The 22,730-nt window shown below is 53.8% G+C and overlaps 3 protein-coding genes across 3 annotated transcripts; all 3 read right to left on the bottom strand.

Annotated features, from left to right (window-relative positions):
* Positions 1-510: 510 nt before the first annotated feature.
* Positions 511-1,602, bottom strand: D7B24_007976 (uncharacterized protein; the record flags this gene model as incomplete). Its single annotated transcript, XM_028642075.1, has 4 exons — positions 511-741; positions 803-1,205; positions 1,259-1,475; positions 1,584-1,602. The coding sequence occupies 4 exons, from the start codon at positions 1,600-1,602 to the stop codon at positions 511-513; spliced, it is 870 nt and encodes a 289-aa protein (XP_028494040.1).
* Positions 1,603-3,385: 1,783 nt separating this feature from the next.
* D7B24_007977 (uncharacterized protein) lies at positions 3,386-4,609 on the bottom strand (the record flags this gene model as incomplete). The annotated part of the gene is made up of 1 exon (XM_028642076.1): positions 3,386-4,609. The coding sequence occupies one exon, from the start codon at positions 4,607-4,609 to the stop codon at positions 3,386-3,388; it is 1,224 nt and encodes a 407-aa protein (XP_028494041.1).
* Positions 4,610-6,911: 2,302 nt separating this feature from the next.
* Positions 6,912-20,068, bottom strand: DHC1 (Dynein heavy chain cytoplasmic; the record flags this gene model as incomplete). Its single annotated transcript, XM_028642077.1, has 3 exons — positions 6,912-7,364; positions 7,418-19,722; positions 19,783-20,068. 3 exons carry the CDS (start codon positions 20,066-20,068, stop codon positions 6,912-6,914), a joined length of 13,044 nt encoding a protein of 4,347 aa, XP_028494042.1.
* Between the last annotated feature and the right edge of the window lie 2,662 nt (positions 20,069-22,730).

Genomic DNA, 22,730 nt, shown 5'->3' on the forward strand with positions numbered 1-22,730 from the left:
GCGTTGTAGGTGCATCACGGACGGAGATGAGAGAACATGAATCGATGGGACCGGTGAAGCTCGGTGAGACACACATATCAAATGTGGATCTGTGGGGTTGATAAGAGCTTCTGGATAAGAGATGAGGACGTCATTCTCGTGTCCAAACGTTTGCAATGCTTCCCATACCCAAGAAAGATCAGGCGCAACGTGTAATTTGCCAGTCATCATGACGCTGTAAAATAGTCAATTTGCGCAGTGCAGATAATTCCCTGTGATCCAGCTATGTACAAGCAAAAGCTATCACGACGATGAAGCCCACTTGCCGCAACGAACATTCACCCCCGAAAAGAAAATGGCAACCACAGACCCCCTCTCGCAATTAGGTCGACTAATATGTTGTCACAACACACTCCCGATTCAAGTAGCTCAATCTCGTAGTCTGTTCTCAATGATGTGACGCCCAGAGACAAACGGACCAAGGACGCAGCATGATTTTCGGTTTTGATCCAACTCGTTGGAATGATTGGCTTAGTCGTCAGCAAGAAGAGGGGCACGCTCCGCATCAGCGGGAGCCGAACCACGGCCCCAGTTGGTCTCGCGGCCAGTCCAGGCAGGCACAGCGACGGCGAGCGTGGAAACGAAGAGGACCGACATGATGACGAACGCAAAGATCCACTGGAAGGCGACGATCTGGTGGAGGAACTGGCCGACGCCGATGGAGGCTGCGAGGACGCTGAGGGCGAAGCCGATGGTGTAATCCTGGGCCGAGTTAGCACATAGCCCAGATAAGAAAAAAAAAAGCTTGTGGGCGGTTACTTACCTTGTAGGCCAAGATGAAGAAGCCTCCGTAGGCCAGGATGGACCAGATGAAGATGTTGCCGAAGATGCGGGCCACAAGGGAGTCGGGGTGATGCACCATGATGGCGCCGTTCCAGTAGATGGCGACGAAGGTCCAGGCGAGGGGTCCGGCAACGGCGGGTGCGTGGATGAAGCGGGGGTAGGTGTTGTGGCGGAAGTAGAGCGAGGACAGGTTGATGAAGTTAATGATCAGGATAACTTCGGCCCAGGCGAAGTGGGAGCGGACGAAGAGCATGACGAAGGCAAAGTGCAACAGGTTGTTGAAGATGAAGTGGCTGCCGACACTGGCAGCAGCCTGAACATTGTCGGTGTTCTTCGAGAACAGGTGAGCGACGTAGCCGATCTGGAAAATGAAGAGGACGATCCTAGGCGTTGTCAATTGCGCGTTGGCTTGCGTCCGTCAGGGACGACTACTCACCAGTAGATGCTGGTAATGAGGGAGTTCAAGGTGAAGGCCGTGGGGTACAGACGGTTCTGGTCCCAAATGCTTTTGCGGATGGTAAAGCCATCATGAGGGGTGTACAGAACATAGTAAAACGAGACGATGACAGACAAAAGCCACGACAAGATGGTCAGAACCTTGTATGTGGTGATTGAGCCAGCGCTGTGCGTCTCCTTCTTGGCGAAGGGGTTGACTTTAGGAATCAATGCATGTCAGCTTCATTTGCTTCGAGGATTTGGACGCACAGTTTGGAGGCGGAGGTCACGACCGTTGACCAGCCACTGTGATAGGAAGGACTTACGTGCGTGAACTCGGTCCATGTTGTTATGATGATGCTGGCGTTGGCTTCGGCTCGCGTACTACGTCGATTAGGGTATGTATTGCGAGCGGAACCTCACTTCGACTCTGATGCTTGCTGGACTAAAACGGTCGATAGGCAACTCGACTGCGGATGACAGGGCGAGAAGGCGAGAGGGCGAATGGAATGGAAGAGGGGGAGCCCGTTGTATTTAAAGCGGCACGGTTGTTCGTCGTCATGCGGGTGACCGTCGCAAGCCGGGTAGAGACCGAGCGAGGGGTTCAGAAGGGGGCGAGTGCGGTACGAGTCTCTGAGGAGGGATGTCGTAGGTGGTGTGTCTTTCTCATGTACCTTTACGAAGAGACCACCCAGGTCGAAGAGTGGCTAGTGAGATGCGTTTCAGCGGCAAGGCAAGGTCGACTGGCTGGATAAGGCGACCAGGGAAGCAGGCAACAGGCGGGATGGGGCAGGTCCATGCTAGATCGACGCCAGCTACAAGGGTGTCTGTCTTTCTTTCTCGCCCGCGCTTTCCACCTTGCGTAACTCTCGAAGCCACAATGTGCTACGTATCCTAGGCAAGTGCTACAAACATGATGCGACTGCCAGAAAATTAGCTTTTCTACCTTGGGTTCTTCCAATACGATTACGTTGCCTGTGCCCGTATATAGATACCTGTCTCTTCGTTGACGGTTGAGCTACCCTGCGAACCCAGAGCTGACCGCTTTACAAGCCGCACCACTCGGGCCATGACAACCCCCATCTCGTGAGGAATGCAGTATGCACCAGGCGTATCATCAGCGACGGCAGCAACATCAGGTGTGTCGGGGGTGGTGCCAAGGCACATGCCATCACACGGTTTCATTGGCCCATGGGCAGGAAGCTCTCCTGGTATGACGACTGTTCCCCCGCTTTCTGGCCGCTTTCTCGACACACCAGCCACAGTCATAGTGGGGCAACCGTAGCGTCCGCTCCGGAGGAGCACCTGATGCCCAGTAACTCGTCACGTCTCGCGCTTGCTTCCCTTCCTTCCAGCGACCGACCGTGGGCTGCACCTTCCTAGCTGCGGCCAATCGCCCAATCGACCGACCCCCGATCGCCCCAGCCAGTTGCAGACGCGCTCTGCACCTTCACGTGGTGTCAACGAAAACCCCGATCGATCGGTCTATTCCCTACTCGACTGGCGCCGCCCTGGTGTCTGTCCATGAGACTCGTCGTCAAGGCGCTGCCTGCGTCCCTTCGACTTTCATTGCTGTTTCACGCCGATTCACGCAGCATCAGGTCACAATGGCTGTTCAACGCTTTATATGGACTGAAGTTCTGCTGACTGGTTGACTGCTTGTCTGTCCAAAATTACATGAAATCCCAGAAGAAATAGCTCAGCTGCGGTGGTACTGTGGACCCATGTGTACTGTACGTACTCCTTTTGCTCGCCTTTCCAGATATCATACCATTACAGAAGAAGAAAGGACAATCGTCTCGTTCATCATTTCTCAGTCACCTCCACGTCCTCACAACGTAGTCATGGCAGAGACCGCGTCTTGCCTTGCGGACCTCACAGATAGAGAGAATAGTGAAAAGACGACAGGAGAAGAAAGGTAAAGGTTGGGGGGAGATAAACGTATGTGGTCCCGTACACGGATGACCTGCAAGAGGCCGTACAGGTTTCGCCGTCTTCAACGTATGTTCAAGGCCCCGGATGAGGCTATCTCAGGGCAGGAAACCCGTGCAAGGGGCTGTGCCCTGTGATGCCGTGATGGCGCGCAACAGCGGGGAGAGGTGCTGAGGTGTTGGTTGCCAAACGTGATCTAGCAGAGCTCAACCGTGTTCTCTGACAACCCTGCTAGGTCGAGGTGGAAGTCATATCCGCCTGCGCCAGCGTCGATGCAGCTGTACTCAGATAGCGACATGTCTTCGGCGTCTCCCGCCTCCATCGAGTGCTGGTTTTCCTGGCTGCTGGAGAAGAGAGAAATGGACTCTCCGTCGGCAGCATGGGAACGGGGGAGAGGTACATAGAGCGTCTGGCTTACCATCTGCCGAATATCACACAGCCGCCATGGCATGCCTTCCGACGGCGAATCATCAGTGACAAAAAGGTCCAGATATCGTTTAATAAACTGGTGTATGTCAAGACTACCCGGAGGAGGCAGCCGACCGGTGCTGTCATAGCGGCACAGGGTGTAAAGCAGAGCGGTGGGCGATATTCCCATTTCGGCCTCGCATATATCATGCCAGGGGGGCTGGACCTGTCGAGAATTGCACACCTCATTGGCATATGTGGACCAGAGAGGCATGAAAGCGTCGATGGAGCTATACGCCTGAACCTGAACCTGCGCCCGTGGCACGTGGCACCATTCAAGGCACTTGTGCATGGCGGTCGATTTGCAATGGCTGCCTTGGAATGTCCACCGTAGTTGTTGCTTGACATATTTGTCTCGCAACCCTGGCGCATTGTTGAACTCCGTGGCGTGCCCACCTTCTCCTGATGTCAATTGTTGCTCAGCTCGACACAAAAGCACAAGTGCATTCATGTCAATCAGTTGATGACTCCTTGATAGCATCTTGTGATCGTCATTGTCGTCAACGAGTGAATCCTCTACCTCGAGCATGATCTCGTTCAGTTCTCGAAGTTCTTGGCCGAGAGCCTCGGGGTCGCCACCAGATAAGCGAGACACGCCGACAGCTTTGAGGAGCTTGAAGAACCGCTGATTTGAAAGTTCATCTAGCGCATCGATCTGCCTCTGAATCATGCCTTTTGCGGTGGTGATATGACGATCCCCACGAGCTGTGTTGGCATAGTTGATGAGATTCAGTCGATGCGCTTGGCTGGCACCATCCTTGAAAGACTGCAACAGACTGGATTGAAGGTACAAATCAGAGGCCGTTGTATAATCTCCAACAATGTACAAGAGGTCGGCTGCTAACTTCTGCTGGAGCCAGCTTCCATCGCATACCGAGAGTCTGAGAGTCGGAGGGTCCTCTGGCGGTGTTGTGTCTGCGAACAGTTCCTCTTCGTCATTGTCGGCGCACATAGCGCGAAAAGAAGATGAAGCGTTGGTTTCAGCAACATCATCATTGTCTTCGTCGTCGTACTCGTCACAGTTTCCAGAATCTGAGCTGACATTTATCTGCTGGCCATATTTTGTGCAGCCCCATAGACCCAACCGGTAAACATATTGGCGCTTGCTGGGACTTCATTAAATGTGCTTCGGATGCTGACAAGGTGGGAGACCTACTTTGCGCGAAAGCCGTAAGTCTCTTCCATGAAAATCATTAATTCTTCGAGTTCATATATTGCGTAAAGCCTGCAAATCTCCTCCTCGAACGGCGCCCACTCGCCGGCCGCTTTTCGGGGAGCTCGATTGTGTCTGGGCTTCGCTGATTTTGCTGGATGACGTCGCCTCGTTGGAGACAGCCGAGCTTGTGCTCTGGATGCTGTCCGTACGCGACCCATCATACCTTGCTGTATCCTCAGGTCTTCGATGATATTCATAAGCGATTGAGAACGTTAAGTGGGATATCGGGGAAGCAGGCTGCAACACAATGTGATCAAAACCGCGAAAACGGAAAGCCATCCGCTATTTACGTTATGCTGCGCTCAAATACAAGGGGCAAAAGCGGCCAGCCTTGCGGGCAATGCAGCAGGCGGCCTCAGTCATAGCTGAGGGATCAGTGGAGCCGGCTTTATCTCGAACTTGAAAGACTTCCGAGCATTTGCCTCTACTACGGAGTGGATGGGAAAGAATAGATGAAGAGGGGGGGCAGATGACCCTACCTATGTGAGCACCAGGCTGTCGCTGCCAGCCAGCCGTCCACATGCACGCATGCGAACCACCGCCGAATTCCAAGAGTTCTCGACAGAGAGGGTGTGCCGGACTGCAGGAAGATGCAGAGAGTGGTGTCGTCGCCGGCTTTGGGAGAGCCCAACGCTGCCCAAGACCCAGCCCAGGCTGACGTGGTAATTGGAAGTGGTATGCTGTGGTAGAACTGTCATTCGTGTCAATTGGAATTCCAATACAAAGGGTTCCATTGGCAAATCCAGTGATAATTCGGAAAATTCTTCGCCTGGACGAAGCGCTTAGCTTGGGACGACACGGAGACGATGGACTACAAAAACTCATACCGACTCCGTCAAGCATGATGCTTAGGTTGTGTCCATAATTCACCCTGTGCGTACGCATCATTTTCTCTACGAGGTCTCAGTTCATATCATTTCCGTCAATATGGGGGTTCACCATGCAAATCACGGACCGTTCGGCATGGTCAATCTGGACCACTGCCCCGACGACGGTGACGCCGAAGCACAGATCCCCAGCCACGATTCGTGCCATGATTATGACGGGCAAGCGACCAAACATGCAGCCTCACAAATATCAGAGTGGACAGGCGACCATCTGCCAGAACCAGCAGTGACCTATCCCAAGCGAAGAACGAAGCCCGAGCCCGTACGGCACTGGCTTGATGACATTACACGGGGATCTACCGGTCGTGGTGATTGCAGCAAAAACGTCGAAGGAATGGAAGCGACCTGGGAGCCCAATCAGGCTGTGCTAGGCACGTCAGCCAGGGCGAGCAGTCACTGGAGCAACGCGGACAACCTACAGTCGTTCAAGAAAGCCCAACAACTCGAACACCGAAAGACGAGTAGAGAGCAATCGGACAGCGTACCGAATGCCAGGAACTTCGGACCCGCGTCGGGGGATCCCAAGTCAAAGTGGCGATCGCCTTGAGCCTCATGTGGGGTGGGAAGAAGGGGGGCGGGGGACAGGGTGCTGGGGATTGTTCTACTTTGACTTCCGTCTCGCTTTGGAATTGTTATCTACCTGATTTTCGTAGCCCATAGAGGATCTGTCAAGGAGCTGTATGCTCTGTTGAGCTTCTCTAGTCGTATCCCAAGGTGAAGTGAATCATGAGAGGAGGGTAGTCTTGTGTAAGCCAAGATGCTGCGGCTTGCTGCGACTCGCCGCTTATAAAAGGAGGCCCCTACAATGGCGGTCTAATTTACGGTGTGGGCTGAAAGCCCTTTGGAAGCAACTGGTGTCGGGGATTTACTTGCGTAGATAATGATTCAAATAAACAAAGTGCTTGCTTACGATGACAAAACAGTAATCAATCTAGTCGAACTGATGTGCTCAAAAGGGGGTATCAGCGCAAGGTGAAGAGCGAATAAGCGATAGAATCCTGGAGGCCACCCCCCCTCCCCCTTCTCCCCCACCACGATGCGCCGCATCAAAAACAGAGTGCACAGGAAATGAGGTGAAAATGAACAGCCGTCAACGCAACTCGCCGGTTTGCGATAAAATGACACACATACACGCCCAACAGCAGTGCTTACTAAGCTTCAGCCATGAGCTGCTCGCCCTCGTCCAGAGTGTCCATCACCTTCTTCAGATTCCCGATCAGGCTGCGGCCCAGACCAACCAGCAGCAGTTTCTCTGCATTGGCCGGCAGTCCGAGGTACGTGGGCGGCTCGCGCTCGGGAAGTTTGTGAATCCAGGCTGTGAACTCAGGTAGAGACGTGCCGGATGGGACAACCAGACTGCCTTCCTCAGAACCATCAGGCCCCTCAACGAGTTTGTGCCCAATGTCATATGCTGCAGGCGTGAGGAATGACTCGACGAGGCTGTTGAGCTGGCGGAAGTCGCCTTCGTCGTCGATCTTGCCGCCGTAAGTCTCAGTAACGAGGTAGCGAATCATGTCCCACGGTATGCTTTGAGGCGCAATGTTCGTGCGAGTCCCGGCGGCCTGTTCGATCCACGTGTCAATGATGAATGCCGAGCATTCGTACTGTGAACCTGTTAGCGCCTTCATTCACGATGTTTCAGAGAGGGTAGGCTTACATCGCTGTCATTGAACTCCCAGAAACCCTTCCAACCGAGGTTGGGGGCATAGCGCAGACGCTCCTGGACAACGGCGTGGAGGAAAGCGAGCAAAAGGTAAAGCCTGGTACGTTCCACAGGGCTCTTTGCAGACCGTGTTGAGAGCGAGGACATCGAGTCTTTCATGTTGGCCCTTACGCCAGCAGGCTGCTCGTACATGAGGACCCGAGAAGCGCGCAGGAGGTTGACGGGAATCTTGGGACTCGACTCCATGGAGAGGAACAGCCGGAAGTCCGAGTGGGGGTTGAGAGAATCCATGCGTTTCTCCAGACTTTGAAGCCAAGACGGTGCGAGGTGAACGTTTTTGACCAAGACCCACGAGCCTGTTTGTGCGGCGTTGGTGACGGCCTTGTCAGCGCTGGCGAGACCTTCATTGGAACCCATGGCAATGTTGGTGCAGTTGACTCGCATTCTCTCAACCAAGTTGTCGACCTTGTAGCTGGCATCGAAGCCAGGACTAGAGACAAGGGCGACAGGTCTGGTGGCAGGCACCTGGGTGACAGTCTCCTTAAGATCCTCCACAATATCGAAGAGGTCAGAGCCAAATACGAGCGTCACGAAGCGCTCTGCAGCAGGAACGAAACGGTCAAGGCGGAAAAGCTTAACCAGCAGAAGAGATAGCAGTGCTTGGTCATTTCCCGATGTGTTGTCGTCCCAGATCTGGGGAACAAAGTTCTCTGCAAGTTCTTCGGTGAGGAAAGTGTCCCAGTCAGTAGAGGCGGCCCTGCCCAGCTTGTCCTTGAGCGCGCTGAAGTGGCCCGCTCTGGCAAAGGCCTCGTCTCGGGCATCTGGCTCGGTGGAGAGATCCTTGCCCTCCACACGCTTGTCTAGGATGACGTCGATGAGCCCCTTGTCCATAGGGTATGGCGAGGCCTGTGCAAGCAGCATGGCTAAGGTGATACGATCGCGTTGGAGCAGACCCAGAGCTGTTCGCTTGAAGGCAGAGACGAACAGGTCCTTGACGATGATATCCCGGCGGACATTATGGTCCGTCTCATTAGCCAAGTTCGGGTTACCTCGCAGGACAGAGTGGAAAATGTCGAGGAAGTACTGGAGCGAGAATTGGTAGAAGTGGTTGAGGTAGTGCAGCTGCTCCAGCACGGCGAAGACAGTGCTGCAGGAACGAGCAATAATGCTGTACTGTTGCGTGATCTCGTCTACCTCTGCCATGACACCCTCAGTACTGCTGATCTTTGCCGAGATCTCCGCCGCCTCTGTCTTGAGGGTCTCCAGAGTCTCAATGACGTTATCGTCATCAAGGATGTTGCCACGAGACTCGTTGAGGGCTTGGAGGAGGCGCTTCTCAAGCTGGCGCAGGTGCACCGTGAACTCTCCCTGCAGCTTGATGAGATTTGACCGTCGTTCGTCCACATCTGGCCGCTCGGATTTGAGAACCTCGTTCAGGGACTGTGTCTGAAGACTGCTCTGCGTCACCGTGAAGTTGACAAATGTGGTTCGACTGCAGATATCGGGGGGGAAGGTTGCGGACGGATCGCGCGTAGACAGATAGATCTTGAAAGCAGGCGAGAAATCAATCTGTTGTTTGCCGAGCTGGATGAGAACACGACCGCCAGTCTTTTGGTACTCTTTGTTGAGGACTTGGTTCAAGATAGGGTCGAGATGCTCCGCGTCCTGGATCAGGATTGGGTTACCGAATCTGAGAGAGCTCTCAAGCTGCTTGGTGAAGGAATCGTCAAGGAAGCTAGTGACCGTCAAGCGACGATCCTTGCTCTCTTTCTGGAGGAACTCTGTGACTCTCCCAGATGGATCGATGATGAGAGGGTAGCGGTTGAAGCGCTTCAGGATGATGGCATTCTCGGTGCAGAGGTCGTCCACGGGGAGACTGTTCTCTTGCCAGCCGAGCCGCTCATCAGCAGTAGAAAGATACTCGGTCACAGGATTGTGTTGCTTGTACTGGACTCCGGAAAGATGAAGCTGGTGCAGCCAGTCTTCCATCATTGACTTTCGGAAGGTTTGATCATAAAGACCGCTGTAAGCGAGGAAAGCCGCGGCGACGAGGACGTCGCCAACGAGGGTGCTGATTTGCGTCTCGAAAGACTTGCTTCCTTCCTCCCAGCGAACTCTCTCTGATGATAGACTGTCAAGGAGCCTGACACTCCTGTCGACCTTGAATTGTACTCGCTCCATCTCGGATTTGATGGCTTGCGTCTCGCTGATGAGCGCCGCGTACTCGGTCTTGTAGGTCGCAATGCTTGATTCAAGGGCATTGATGGTGTTTTCCACGGCCTTGGCTTCAGCCTTCGTTTGCAGAGCCTGCTCTTCGAGCTGCTCTACCTCATTCCTCAGAGGGCCGACACGATCAAGAATCTCTGAGTAAGTGACCTGCGCCTCCACCCATTGGACTAGCGGACCACAGGCCTTACTGGCGCGGTTAACCTTGTCAAACGTGAACTCGGGGTTCGACAGAAATTCGTTTCGCATCTTGACGCGCAGAGGCTTGGTCATCTTCTCCTCGTTGTTGAAGTTGACGATGCTAGCAATGAAGTCGTCCTTGCGCACGATCGCTTGGATGTTCTTCCACTCGTTGACCTTGTGACCCAGCAATGTGCAGACAGAGTCAAGAGCGAGTCTGACACCTTGAGGTGGATTGCCCATGGATCGGACTTCCGTGAGATGCTGCCTCTTGATATTGCTGACGCTGGCGCGGGCTTCTTCGACAGCCGGCTCGGCTCGCGCAAGGTCCTCCAACACAATCTTCTTCCTTGAAGCAACTTCGGATTCTTGTTTCTCTAGAGCAGCCTGGATCTCGAGAGAAGTATTCTTCCTCTGCTCAGCCTCTCGCTGGTCGGCAATCATGCGCTGCAGCTTCTCGTTTGCCTCGGCATCCTTCTGCTCAAGCTGCGACTTCTTCTCCGCAAGGCTGACACGCAGATCGCGAACCTTGTCGACGGTGTCGCGGAGCTTCTCTAGACCGACATTGAGATGGCGCTGCTGTTCCTCAAGGTCCTCCCGCTTCTCATTGTAAAGTTTGACGTATTGCGCAACGAAGTCAAGGAAATGCCTGGGCGTGAGAAAAGTGACCTTGCCTTGCTGTTTCTGTAATTTGACGTTGAAGCGCTGAAGTGAGTAGTGAATGTAAACCATGGAATTGACAATCGCCTCGCGGTGCGATGGCGGCAAAGAGAGCCCGCGGTACGCGACGGGAATCGAATCAGGTGCGTGGAAGTTGGGCCGATCCAGGTCAATGGAGTGGGTAAGCTCATGGCCTACTTGGAAGAGCGCCTGATCAGACCAGTCACCGAACCAGTTGAGCACGCAACGGTTGAACAGCGCTGGACTGGTGGCTGCTTTGGAGCCGAGACCGTCTTCGGGCGGGTTCATGGTGAAGACGACGTGCAGGTTCTTCACAATCTGTTGTGTGAACCACTTGTAAAGCTCCTCCTGAGAATCAAGGTGCAGGTTTTGACGTTGAGCACCTTCCTTGCATGCCGTCATCAGGGCGGCAAAGTCGTCGCCCTCGAAGAGACCAGGAACCTCGGCGTTGGCCAGCAGGGTGTTCATCCGTTCCAGGAAACCCGAATCGAGAACATTGGACTCGTCCATGATAAAGCAGATCTTCTCGCCCTTGCAACCGCAGCGCCGCAGGACGTCGCGGAGGTCATCGTCGAAGTCTTCAGCAGAGTACTTGCCATGGACCTTGATCTGGAAGACCTTCAGACCATTCATCCAGGCTACGAAGCGAGAGAGAGTTGTCTTGCCACTTCCACTGACACCGATGAGAATCAAATGGCCCTGAGGCTGGCGGAACACACGATCGATACGAAGAACATGCTCCAGAACGTCGTTGAAGAGAATGAGAGGCACGTCCACTTCTTCCTCGCAGAATGTCTTGAGACGAGCCTTGACGAAGTCTCGAAGCTGCTCGCGGTCCACAGGGACATAGTTCTTTGATAGCCAGTTCGAGAACAGAATGGGCCCACCGAGAGCCTGCTGCTCGTCGATGCTGGGGAAGTACTGGGTTGCGATGCGCCGTACTGCCTCATCCGTCCACTGGCGTTCATCTTCGGCTACAAGACGATCTTGGAAAAGTCGCAGAGCTTCGTGCGCCCAAATACGGATAAGACCTTCTAAAGACAGATTCTCCAGCGGGCGTATCGCCTCGTAAATGCCGCGGGCCCATCGTGTCAGCTCACGAGGACTGTAAACATAGTGTGGCTGGATTTTGGGGGTGAAGCGTTGCTGAGATTCGAGGTAGAACTTAACCATGGCTTGCGTGAGCTGATCAGCATAGCCACGGAGCGTGGGGATGATCTTAAGGACGGCGGAGTTGAAAGTGCCGTAAATTTGCTGGAGAGAAAGCTCGCCAGGATAGTCAACCATGATGAGAGGGGCGTGTCGCAGGAATCGGTCACCCAATGGAGTACGGCCAGCGTCGGTCGGCGGGTTGCAAGCACCTACAAACTGAATCCTATCAAGCGTGACCCAGGACTTGTCAGATGTCCTCCAGAAGCCGTTATGTTCGACGAGCTGCCTAAGGAAAGATATGGCTCGTTGCGTGCCATATTTATCAGGCGCAGGAAGGTTGATTTCATCACAGAAGATGACCAACCACCTTCCAATCTGAGTAGGCGACAGTATCACGCCGTTCAGTGTCTTCTTGTATTCGCAGTGTTGCTCAAAGGTCTTGATCAGAAGATCTGGAGTGGTAGCACTTGAGAAGTTGAGGCCCACAACCTCCATGTTGGGAAGTTTGCGGAGAGCGCTGAACAGCGTCATTGTCTTACCCGAACCTGGCGGGCCGCAAAGAAGAAGGGGCTTGTGCTCAGCGAGCCAGGAGTAGAGCACATCCTCGTGGCGAACTGTATCCAGAGTGGGAATAACCACATCAGTCTGTGTGATGGAGTGAGTGTTGACCTCGATAGTAGGAACCTGGTTCTGCCACTGCGTCCACTCTGCCTTGGGAAGAGAGACATCGAAATCGATGAGAGAGCTGGCACCATCGAGAGGCGGTGAGCCGAAGCTTGCTAGACCAGCAACGGCGTCGCCGAAGGTTTTGCGGTCATTCAGCGGACAATCTCCAGTGAGAGACCAGACGAGAGCAAGCAGCAGCTTCTTGGAAACGTAGGCCTCGACTTGCTCTGGCTCAAGGGGGAAGTCAGAGTGCTGGGCGTTGTACTCAATCATGTCTCGAACTGCCTTGTTGAGGAGCGAGAAGAGAGTATTCAGCACACGTGCCACGGTGAAGTCCATAATGTGGTCGTAGTCCCGAGCTTCATCAAGGGCTGACGAAATAAAGTCTTCGCCTGTAAGGTGAGAGTTCAGGAGATCGGCAACATGAGTTTGGAGGGCGAGAGCCTTAGCCGGGCTCTGAGCCGACGCAACATTGTCTTCATCAAGGTCCTCGAAAGGCTTGGTGCGAAGGGTCATCAGATAGTTCTCGACCATCATCTGAGGAGAGACAGTGTCTTCACTGAACCACACCATACCACAACGACTGACAGTAGCGAGCGTAGCATACTTCAGGGTTTCAACCTCGAACATGATCCGAACGTTCGAAGGCAAGTTGAGGCGCTCACCATTGGGAAGCGTCAGGAGCTTGTTGTCGTCGAGCACACTGTTGAGGTTCTCAACCCACTCAGGGTCAACATCGCCATCAAAAACAATCCAGTGACGTTTCGAATCCTCGCCACGAAGGTTGTCAACGATTTTGCGCAGGATACTCGTGAACAGACCGTCAGTCCATTCACGGGTGGTCGAGTCGAGATTGCCGTACAAGGCTTCTTTTGACATGACCTTGGAGTCGATGACATGATGCACGCCTTCAACGCCTTCGACTTTTTGCAGAGCATCCAGCAAAATCTTCCACGCCGCAGACTTGCCTGTACCAGAGTTTCCGACCATCATGACGCCGTGGTGAATGTTCTGTATCTGGTACAACTGGATAACCTTCGTCATCCATGTATCGTTGACGACGAGCTGCCTCTCAGCGGCCAGTGTACGAATGGCTTCCTCGAGCGCCACCAGATTGGCGGGGACATACTGTACGCCGGGGAAGCAAACGCCCTCGACGGTCATCATGATTTCGACGTCGGACTTGATGAGTTTCGGCGCAATCGTTTCTCGAATGCTCTGCACGATAATTTCGGCCTCTACGACGTCAACGCCATCACCACCAGTCAAGCGGGCTCTCTTCAGGCCTCCAGAACTGACAAGAACACTCTTGAGTGCACGCAGTCCGAAGTCGTAATGTGCTTGCTTGGACAGCTTGTCCGAGCACCTGTCGAAGAATGGCACAGTCTGTTTCGACAGGGACTTGGCTTGGTTGAAACCCTGAGAGTAAAGCATAACTTCTGCGATGAGCTCTTTGTCAGGCTTGGACATGGCCACGCTACGGAAGAGCTTCTTCAGGTTGTCTGGCAGGTTGGAACGGCCGGCATACCCGGGGTTCATTGTGATGAAGATGCCGGTGTTGGCGTTCACGCGGAGCTGGCGACCAACGAGCTCAATCTGGGACTTATCATCCTCAGCACCTTGCTTGAGACCAAGCTGAATGTTTTGGATCTGCTGTGACACGGCAGACAGGATTCTCTCCTCGAGGCGGTTGAACTCGTCGAAGCAGCCCCAGGCACCGACTTGACAAATACCCAGGAAGATACGGCCCATGGCCTGGAAGTCGAAGGTATCGTCACAGCAGAAGACGAGGGTGAAGCGTCCAAGTTGCAGGCCGAGTGCCTTAACCGATTCTGTCTTTCCCGTACCGGCTGGTCCGTACGGTGAGCCACCGAGACGTTGTTCGAGAGCTTGGGTAAGGGTGAGGAAGCATCGATCGGTAAGAGGGGTTCGGACGAGACGATCTGGCACTCCTAGATACTCGAAGCCATAGTTGAGCTTGGCATTGGCCATCTTGACCTGCAGACGCTGCTGGAAGTCGCCTTCTGGCGTATATACGTAGCGCATCTGCAAGAGCCAAAGGTAGTGAGTCGGCGTGGTTGCATTCAGCTTCATAAGCTTCTCAACGCAATCCCGTTGATGAACACACTCTGTAATGAGCTGCTCACACTTCTTGCGCTGGATGACTTCGAGGTCTCCGAGCACTGTGTCGGCAAGGTGGCGAAGCACCTGTACCTCCCGGTCAAAGAGCGACTGGAGCGTCACTCCTCCGTCGGCGAGGGATTGTTCTACAGCTGTCGTCCAAGCCGCCTGGGCAGCCAGGACGACTATCTGACTGGGGAATGTGTCCATGAACTCGATCAAGACTGATTTGCCAATACTCTCAGACTCGAAGATGGGCGTATACTGGGCGATAGCGTCGGCAAGAAGCTCGGCAAGAGTCGACTTCATGCCATTCTCGAGAAGCGTCAGCCAGTCATTGATGCGCGGCGTCTTGACGAGCGAAATTTCCTTCTTTAGTCGAACAGCCTCTCCCTCTTTGGAAGTGAAGCCAGAGATGATGGTCTCATCGTCCATTATCAGGCCGGAAAGACCAGCAAACATCTTCTTGAAATGCTTGGCGATGCGAAGAGTGTCATTGCTGTTACCTATCATCTCGAGAAGGTCTTCGTCACCAACGAAATAAAATCTCGGGAAAGACACACGCTCCTTTTCAAGGTATTCACCAAGGGCCTTTTGGATCTTGTTGAGGAGCTCGGCAAGACGCTCCAAGGACTTCTGCACGTTCGCGATGCCGAGGACATCCAAAACATAGGGCTGCTTGTAGACTTTCTTCATGACGGTAGAGAACTCGCTGTTGATGTTTTGGAATCGTGAGGATTCGATGGGAAGCAGATGCTTGATATCGGCATTGCCTGTGAAGACACCCTCCAGGTAGACCCATTGGCGCTGCACATCAATCCATATGTCGAAAAGGACATGGACGCGGTTGAGCTTGTCCTCCCACGAAGAAGCTTCCTCTTCGAACTCCTTGTAGTAAGGAGAATGTTTCATGGCCTGTAGAGAGTTCAGGTTTTCGCTGCACTTGGTGAAGAGATCGTCCCAACCTCGAATGAGGCGACATTTGTTCTGGTAATTGACGAGCTCGAGTGCGTAATTGGTCCATGTCTCGCGAACCTGCTTCAAAAACTCTTCCAGAGCCATTTCTCCTTGAGCTTGGGCTATGATGTCCTTGACGATGACTTCTGTAGCAACGAGGTTGAGATCCCAAACGTCACCCAGTGTCAACGACACCGGCGAGTACCGCTTCCCGGGTCTGATCTGCTTGTAGATCTTGGTCCAATGGCGATCGCGAATGGCCTCAGACTTCAGGTCAGAGAGAAGGGAGTTGACCTTGAGATAGCCCCTAAGGATGGACTGGACATGTTCGAAAGCGGCATACTGGCGCATGCGGCTCGGCATCTCCTTGGTGCTCTTAAGTAGGTCGTCGATCTTGGATCGCACCTTTCGGGGCTGGACAGCAGTCCAGAGTGTTTCTTTCGTCTCGTTGAGGCTAGACCAGATTGTGGAAAGATTGGACCAGACAGACTGGAAGTCGTGAACCTCCTCGAGAACAGCGGCCAAAGAGTTGTCAACATTGGCGGGGAGGTCGAGCGCCTCCTTCGCCTTGCCAACCATCTCAGACTCGTTCTGTAGCTCGGACAGCTTGGTTTCAAAGCTAGCTAGAGTGGCAGAGGCGTGATCGGGCTTGATAGTTCCTGACACAGGCTTCTCTTCGTTCCACTGAGCCGTGATCTCGGCAATCTTGTCGCTGATGTGCTTGTCTTGGGCCGTAATCTTGGCACGTAGAGCGTCGGTTTGGTCTTGAACGACCTTAGCCTTCTTCTCTAAGATCTCAGTCAGGGATCCCCAAGAGTTGTCGATCTGCTCAATGTGCAACCAGTCATTGGGAAACTGGTAGCGTTGCCGGACGAGAGTCGACTGTCCCTGCCTGAACATGTCAATCTCAGGTGCCCAAGCCTTGACGTTACGCTTGCAGCTTTGCACAATGGTGATGAACTGTACAGCCTGAGCAGTCGAGGATGCATCCAAACGCGGGCCCTCGAGCTCACGGCGAGCCTTCTCAATGTCGGCATGGACCTCGCGCATGCGAGTGCCGAGCCGGCTTGCGAACTTCATGAGAATCTCGTGTTGCCACTGATCATACTTGGCATTGACTCTGGTTTGAACCTGGTCATAATCAATGGTGGTGTGCCCGAACTGACGACTGACTTCCTGGGTGTCGAAAGTCTGGCGCGTCTTGCGAATCTCCTGGAGAAGTTGGAGCCACCTTGACAGTTGGTCGCCGAGAACTTCGTAGACCTGCTCAGATTGAAGGTCCCAGAGCGATTGGAATTGTAACCATTTATCGACATAAGCGCCAAGCTCCCTTAGCTTCTTCTCGACAGACACGTAGACCCGGCTCAGCAGATCAGTACACTCGCCAGGCAAGTCGTCGAACCGGGGTTCCTCAGAAGTTGCCGTAGTGAGGGTCATCTGGTACCGGGTGGCCTTGATCTTCTTCATGTTGCAGACAACACCAAGCCAGTCGTGAAGATGGACGAACCAGCTCGCTCTGGCAAATTCCAGAGGCGGGTCCAGGTAGATGACTTGGTTTCGCATGGTAAGTTCGTGGACCAAGCGCTTGATCGTCGGGCCCTCCGGTTTCGCCTCGTCATTGCTCTCGTTGGCTCTCTTACGTCGGCCGTCGTCAAGATAGTCATCTTCAAACGCCTGAATCCATGACTGGATGGCGTGTTGCAGACGTCCAAGAAGCACTTCCTTGATCTTTTGGTTCATGTTCTCGACCCAGTACGGCAGGTTGACGTACTGCTCTAGGTTCAGCTGGTCAACGGCCTTCTGGATGGTCTCGAGACGGGACTGAAACGCGTATGGTTCGTATGGACACGTGCTGAGCTGTGACAAAGCTTCTTCGATTGTAACATGGATCGACATCAGGAAGGCAGTCTTGCTCTGCATCAGCGATGCAGCAGCGGCAAACTCGCGGATGAAAAGACTGTGTTTGCTTTCTGCGCTTCGTCCTGCGAGACCGTACTCTGTGCCGGCTGGAAGAATGGAACTATTCTTGCCCGAGAAGAAGAGCTCGTGGGTGTTGACAAACGATTCCCAACGCAGCGGCACGCCCTTGTTGACCAACGCATAAGCTTCGTTTCGGTAGCCAAATAATAGAACAGCTTCTTCGCCCATCTCGGAAATCTGGCGTGTGATCTGCGAGAAAGTGCGAACACTCTCCATGAGGCTGACAGCAAATGGATAGACCCGTTTTGCATCTTTTGAGACGGTGTTGATGGAATGGGGAATGTTGTACTCCTGCCACATCAAGTTGCGAGTCTCTTTGAACAACGTGATGACCTGCGGATCAAAGTTGACAAGGAGTTCGAGGGTGCCACCAGCAGAACGGATTCTGCGAATGTCGAAGAGGTAGCCAGAAATAGAGATCTGACGCCTCTGGACATCGCTGAGCCAGGACTCAAAGATTGGCCGGGTGTTCAACTTTTTCCTGAACAAGTTGCTCTCGTTTTCCAGCTTCTGTCCCTCAGCGTGCAGGGACCAGTCGGCACCGAGAACATCTTCAACCTTCTTCATGTAACCGTCGAGTTGAAACTCAATCTGTCGAGCCCATATGATCGCACCAGAGACGGGAGGCAGATCTCGTAGTTGGGCCATGGCATGGGCTTCCGAGTGGCCGTACTGTTGCTTGAAGCGCTCGTGAAGTCCATTGATGGCCTGTTTGACGTGCTCCATGAGCTGATTCTGGTACTCTGCAATGGCGCCCCTGATCTTGGGGCGTACGAAGAGGGCGTTAAACTTGGAGAAGACGCGGAACATCTCGTTGGCGTTCTTTGCGGTTCCGAGGCGATCACGCAAACGTGAGATGATGGAATTCTCGACTCGCGAGGTCCGCTCATTGTAGAGGTTCTCCGCTCGGGCCCATCTCTGAGTACCCTCGGCGGACACATCCAGAAGATCGACATTGCGGAGAGCTTCCCAAGCCTGTTTGACTTCCTCAACGGCGTCCACATCGCCCATCTCCTCCATGACAATGGCTCCATTCGACACGGTAGTCTCGACAGCACCGCCACCCGTGGCCTTGGGTCCTAGGACGTTGACAATAGTGCGCTGCAGTTGCTCGTGGTTGTCTCGAAACGTGCTGACGTAGTTGAGTCGCGCCTGGAGTTCGCCGTGTCTCGGGTTGACTTTGATGGGGATGAACCTTTCGTTCCTCCTGCGCGTGACCTCACGAGCAACATTTGTAAACTCTTTGATGCTGTCGTCCCACGTCCGGAAGATGTCGTCGCAAGCCTTCATGATACCCTTGAATTCCTGGTAATCGAGGTTCACCATCTCAATCCCAGGGAGCAGTCGGTGAAGAACGTCGTCTAGGTCGGCCGAGATTGCTTCCACGAGCGGCAAAGCCCTTCGGATGGGATAGGGGCAGATCCTCAGTTTCTTGTTCAAGTGACTGAAGATCTGTACAATGGCGTCCTGGAGCTTCGAAAGAGACGTCGCAGAGAGAAGCTCGTCGAGGGGAAAGTCTCGCATCAACTGGTTGTACTTTTGGACCTTCTCCACGGCTTCCTTCAACCCGGTGTCGGCGACAAAACTAACGGTTGCCTGGAAACGCTTTGCGTTCTTGAGAATATCGAGAGTCAATGTCACTCCGTCACTACGCAGCTGTGCATCGATACCCTCCAGTGCCGACTCCATGGACAGCCAGAAGTTCACTTCTTGACTGGCTGTAAACTTGAAGTCTTGCGCAGAGTTGCCGGATGGGTCTTTGGTCATCTTTGTGATGACTTGAATCGACTTAATCCAGCTATTGACGTTGCTCTGGAGGTTGTTGAGGAAGCTGCTGTCGCCAAGGGTCGCGGCAGGGATCGATTCGAGATTTGGCTTCGAGTGCCTAGATGCGGCATCGTCAAGAGCACCTTGGACGACATGGTGAAAAATAAGCGAGACCTCCGGGATCTCAACATTCTGTTGCAGATGCAGCAGACTAAGTTCCAGATCGTTCCACCTCTTCTTCGTGACCGGGATACCTGTCTTGGAGTCGACGTCTCCACGGCCTCGTGAGCCGTTTGCCAGCTGTTGGCTCTTGGTATTGGCATCGAAGTACGGGGCCAGCACGTGGTGAACGTAAGAGTGAAGAATCTCGAAAGCTGAAGTGGAAGGGCCCTGTTCGCCAACAGTGGCATTAAGAGTAGCCGGGCCAGGCAGATTAGTAAGAAGTAGTTGAGAGGACAGAGGAAGCGCGGGATCGATCGGCTGCGAACGCTTGAGGAGACTGAGCGACGAAACGGTTGTGGGAAGAGAGGAGATCTCAGGTGTGAGGGTGTACGTATAGGATGGTGCTTCTGCGAGGTGTTGAACATTAGTGACAAGCTGATCAGGTCTGGGGGGGTTGCTTGACGCACTTGGCTCCTCGTCACCGTTCTGGATGCCCGATGATGGAATTATGTCCTTTTGGATGTACAAGGTTGTCTGAACATCCGTGGCAAATCGGTTGCAACGCTGCATCGTATCGGTGTAGCGGCTCTTATGCAACAAGCTGCCAGAAGCCTCAAGATCTTCTCTGGTTGCTCCGAGAGCTATCTCGCAGGCAGAAACAAGGTGCTCGACAACGCGTACCGGGTCGATCGTTGGGAAGGGAGCCGCAGCAACCCCATTTGCTCCGGGGCTTTGTGGTGATGCCACCTCCATGTCGAATGGTCGGTGTCTGTGGTCGTGATGGGTATCTAGAGGGACGCAGTCGTCATGGTCGAGACGTGATCGGTTTGGCTGAACAGGTAGTAAACTCAGGGGTGTCGATGGAGCGGGCGGCCTAATCGAAGGATGGTGGGATAGAGCTCTTGCACGCAAGCAAAGAGGACGTTGGGGGTGAGAGAGATTAGAGGGCGAAGTATCTCAGGTTATCCGCTGCCTATCCTGCTGCGTTTGTGAGGCAGCAGCTGTGTTCGTGGTAGAAAAGAGTTGTGGATTAACCTGCAAGTCCCTGCCAACACCTTGACTGCCCAAAGCAAGAGGTAGGCTCCCCCAAGTTTTACGCGACCCAGATTACCGTATGGACCCCAGTCGCGACGGCATGTGTCAGGAGACGTGTGGCCAGTGGTGGGTCGGCACGGCTACAGATTGTGGGGCTCATTTGGTTGGATAACTGCAATCTACCAGGGGGCCATCCACTACTGGTCTCACCAAATCAACGCCCCCAGTTCATACCCAGGTACCTAGGTAGGTAGGTAGGTAGGTAGGGTAGGTAGTCCTAGAGCTTCATGTCGATCAAACGTACCAAATCGGGCCACCTCATCCTCGCCGACCTCCATTCCAACACGACTACTCCGGCAACTGGACCGACTGACTGTCGCATCAATCATATGATGAACTTGGACGGCAACGCGTCAATAGCACAGCCTTCTCTCTCCATCAGAAATCCACAAGGCTTCAGGCCTAGCTATTTCTCCCCCATTTTCCTCTAGCTAAGTTGCGGAGTGTATTGTACGTCTGATCAAATAGGGACGACGGTGCAGCTCGTTCCTGCATCAGAATCAACTTGCTGTGGGTACCTGCTCAGCAGGTCTCAGCCGTGGAACCTTACAGATTGAACCCGTGTAGCTTGAGCCTCTTTATCAGTCTATGTCAACCTCTTAAGATTGGGCTGTGGCAAACATCGTATATGATACAATGTTGGTGAAGACGGTTAAATATTTAAATTTCAAGCGCTAGCAAATAATGCACCATGCCCTTGTCCTTATCCCGTCGACAACCCGGCATCCGTGTTTGTTCCGCGACGATTCCGCATGAAGATCTATCTAAACATCACTCGAAACTTCTCTTGCTGTGAGCCATGCAACACAAGACGAGCCACGATGCCGTCCTGAGCAAAACCTATACCTTCCATCCGTTTCAATGCATGCGCCGGTTACCACCATGATCCCTTCATCCATCTGACGAAACAAAGCAAGACAACTGTAAATCCATGAAAAATCAACGTCAACGTTGCTCCCCAGGTGCCGTGCCCGTCAACGCCCCGACTGATGGCCCAGCAGACGACCCAGCCCCGGCGCCACTTTCCGGCCCTGAGAGCCTTTCTCGCTGCACCATGACCCGCTGATTGCAGATATCAATGAACATCTCGAACTTGCGGATGATTTGTTCCTTCTCCTCGAGCTTCGACTTCAATCCTGCAATCTGTTTTTCGGCATCCTCGGTGAATTGCGCAAAATCCCGGCGCGTTTTGTCGAGCTCCCGACGGAGATCGGCTCGAATTCGCTCCTCGGCAGTTGGCTGCGGCTTGCTGTAGATCGCAGGTCGGTCTTCAGCAAGCGCTGTAGCAACTTTAGTGGGATTCCGGTTGATTGCTGCCCGAGCATTGTAGATATCACGAGATAGTAGGGGTACGTCAGGATTCTCTATCTGCAGTATTTCCAGAGTTTCCTTCACACCATATCCTAGTCATCCCCAAGTCAGAACGAGCAATACTTGAAATCAGCTGTAAACTCACCGTTCTCTTTCAGATTCTTGACAGCATGCACCATCGTGGCATTCAGTTTTCGAGCTGCCGGGTGTAAAAGAGGGCTTTCGCTTGGGCCATGGTTGTGCTCGGTGTGGATGGGGTCAGGACGATATCGGATGGTCCACTGAGTCCGCTGCTCAATGGCGAAGAACCCAAATTGACAGCCGCATTTGCGGGACGAAGTTTTGCGCTTCCGTGCCTCCGGACTCACGCGACTAGGAGGCAGACCAGCTCTATCGCATACGAAGAGCACCTTCTTGAGGCCTGGCACAGTCTTCTTGGACCGCCCAATGACAATGGCATACCCAACCGAGGTGGCGTAGGCAAGGGCGCTTTTATGGATGGCCTCTAAGGTCGTGTAGCTGCCTCCTTCAGGGGGGGGTGACATGCTGGCACCCATGGGCTCCGGCGCCTGGTAGATAATGCCTGCAGCGCGCATTGCATTTTGCACATGGTCTGGCACGCCGGATACATCGCCACCGTCATCCGAGTCCCCATCCACCATGATAGCATCGTCAGAATGCTGCGCCTCAAGTGAGGGCGCCGAGGGTCCTGGCTGGGTGACAGGCGGAGGGGGAGGAGGGGGGGGAGGGGCAGGGGCCTGTGCCTGTGCCTGTGCCTGGGTAGCTTGCTTCTGTTTGCTCTTTTGTCGCGATTGGGACTTCGGTTTGGGCTGTTGCTGCTGCTGCGCTTGCTGCTGTGCTTGCTGCTGCGCTTGCTGCTGCGCTTGCTGCTGCGCTTGCTGCTGCGCTTGCTGTTGTGCTTGCTGCTGCGCTTGCTGCTGTGCTTGTTGTTGTGCTTGTTGTTGTGCTTGTTGCTGTGCTTGTTGCTGCTGTTGCTGTGCTTGTTGCT

This window comes from Verticillium nonalfalfae, assembly GCF_003724135.2.
Source record: "Verticillium nonalfalfae strain VnAa140/NRRL 66861 chromosome Unknown scaffold_68, whole genome shotgun sequence".
NCBI lineage: Eukaryota > Fungi > Ascomycota > Sordariomycetes > Glomerellales > Plectosphaerellaceae > Verticillium > Verticillium nonalfalfae.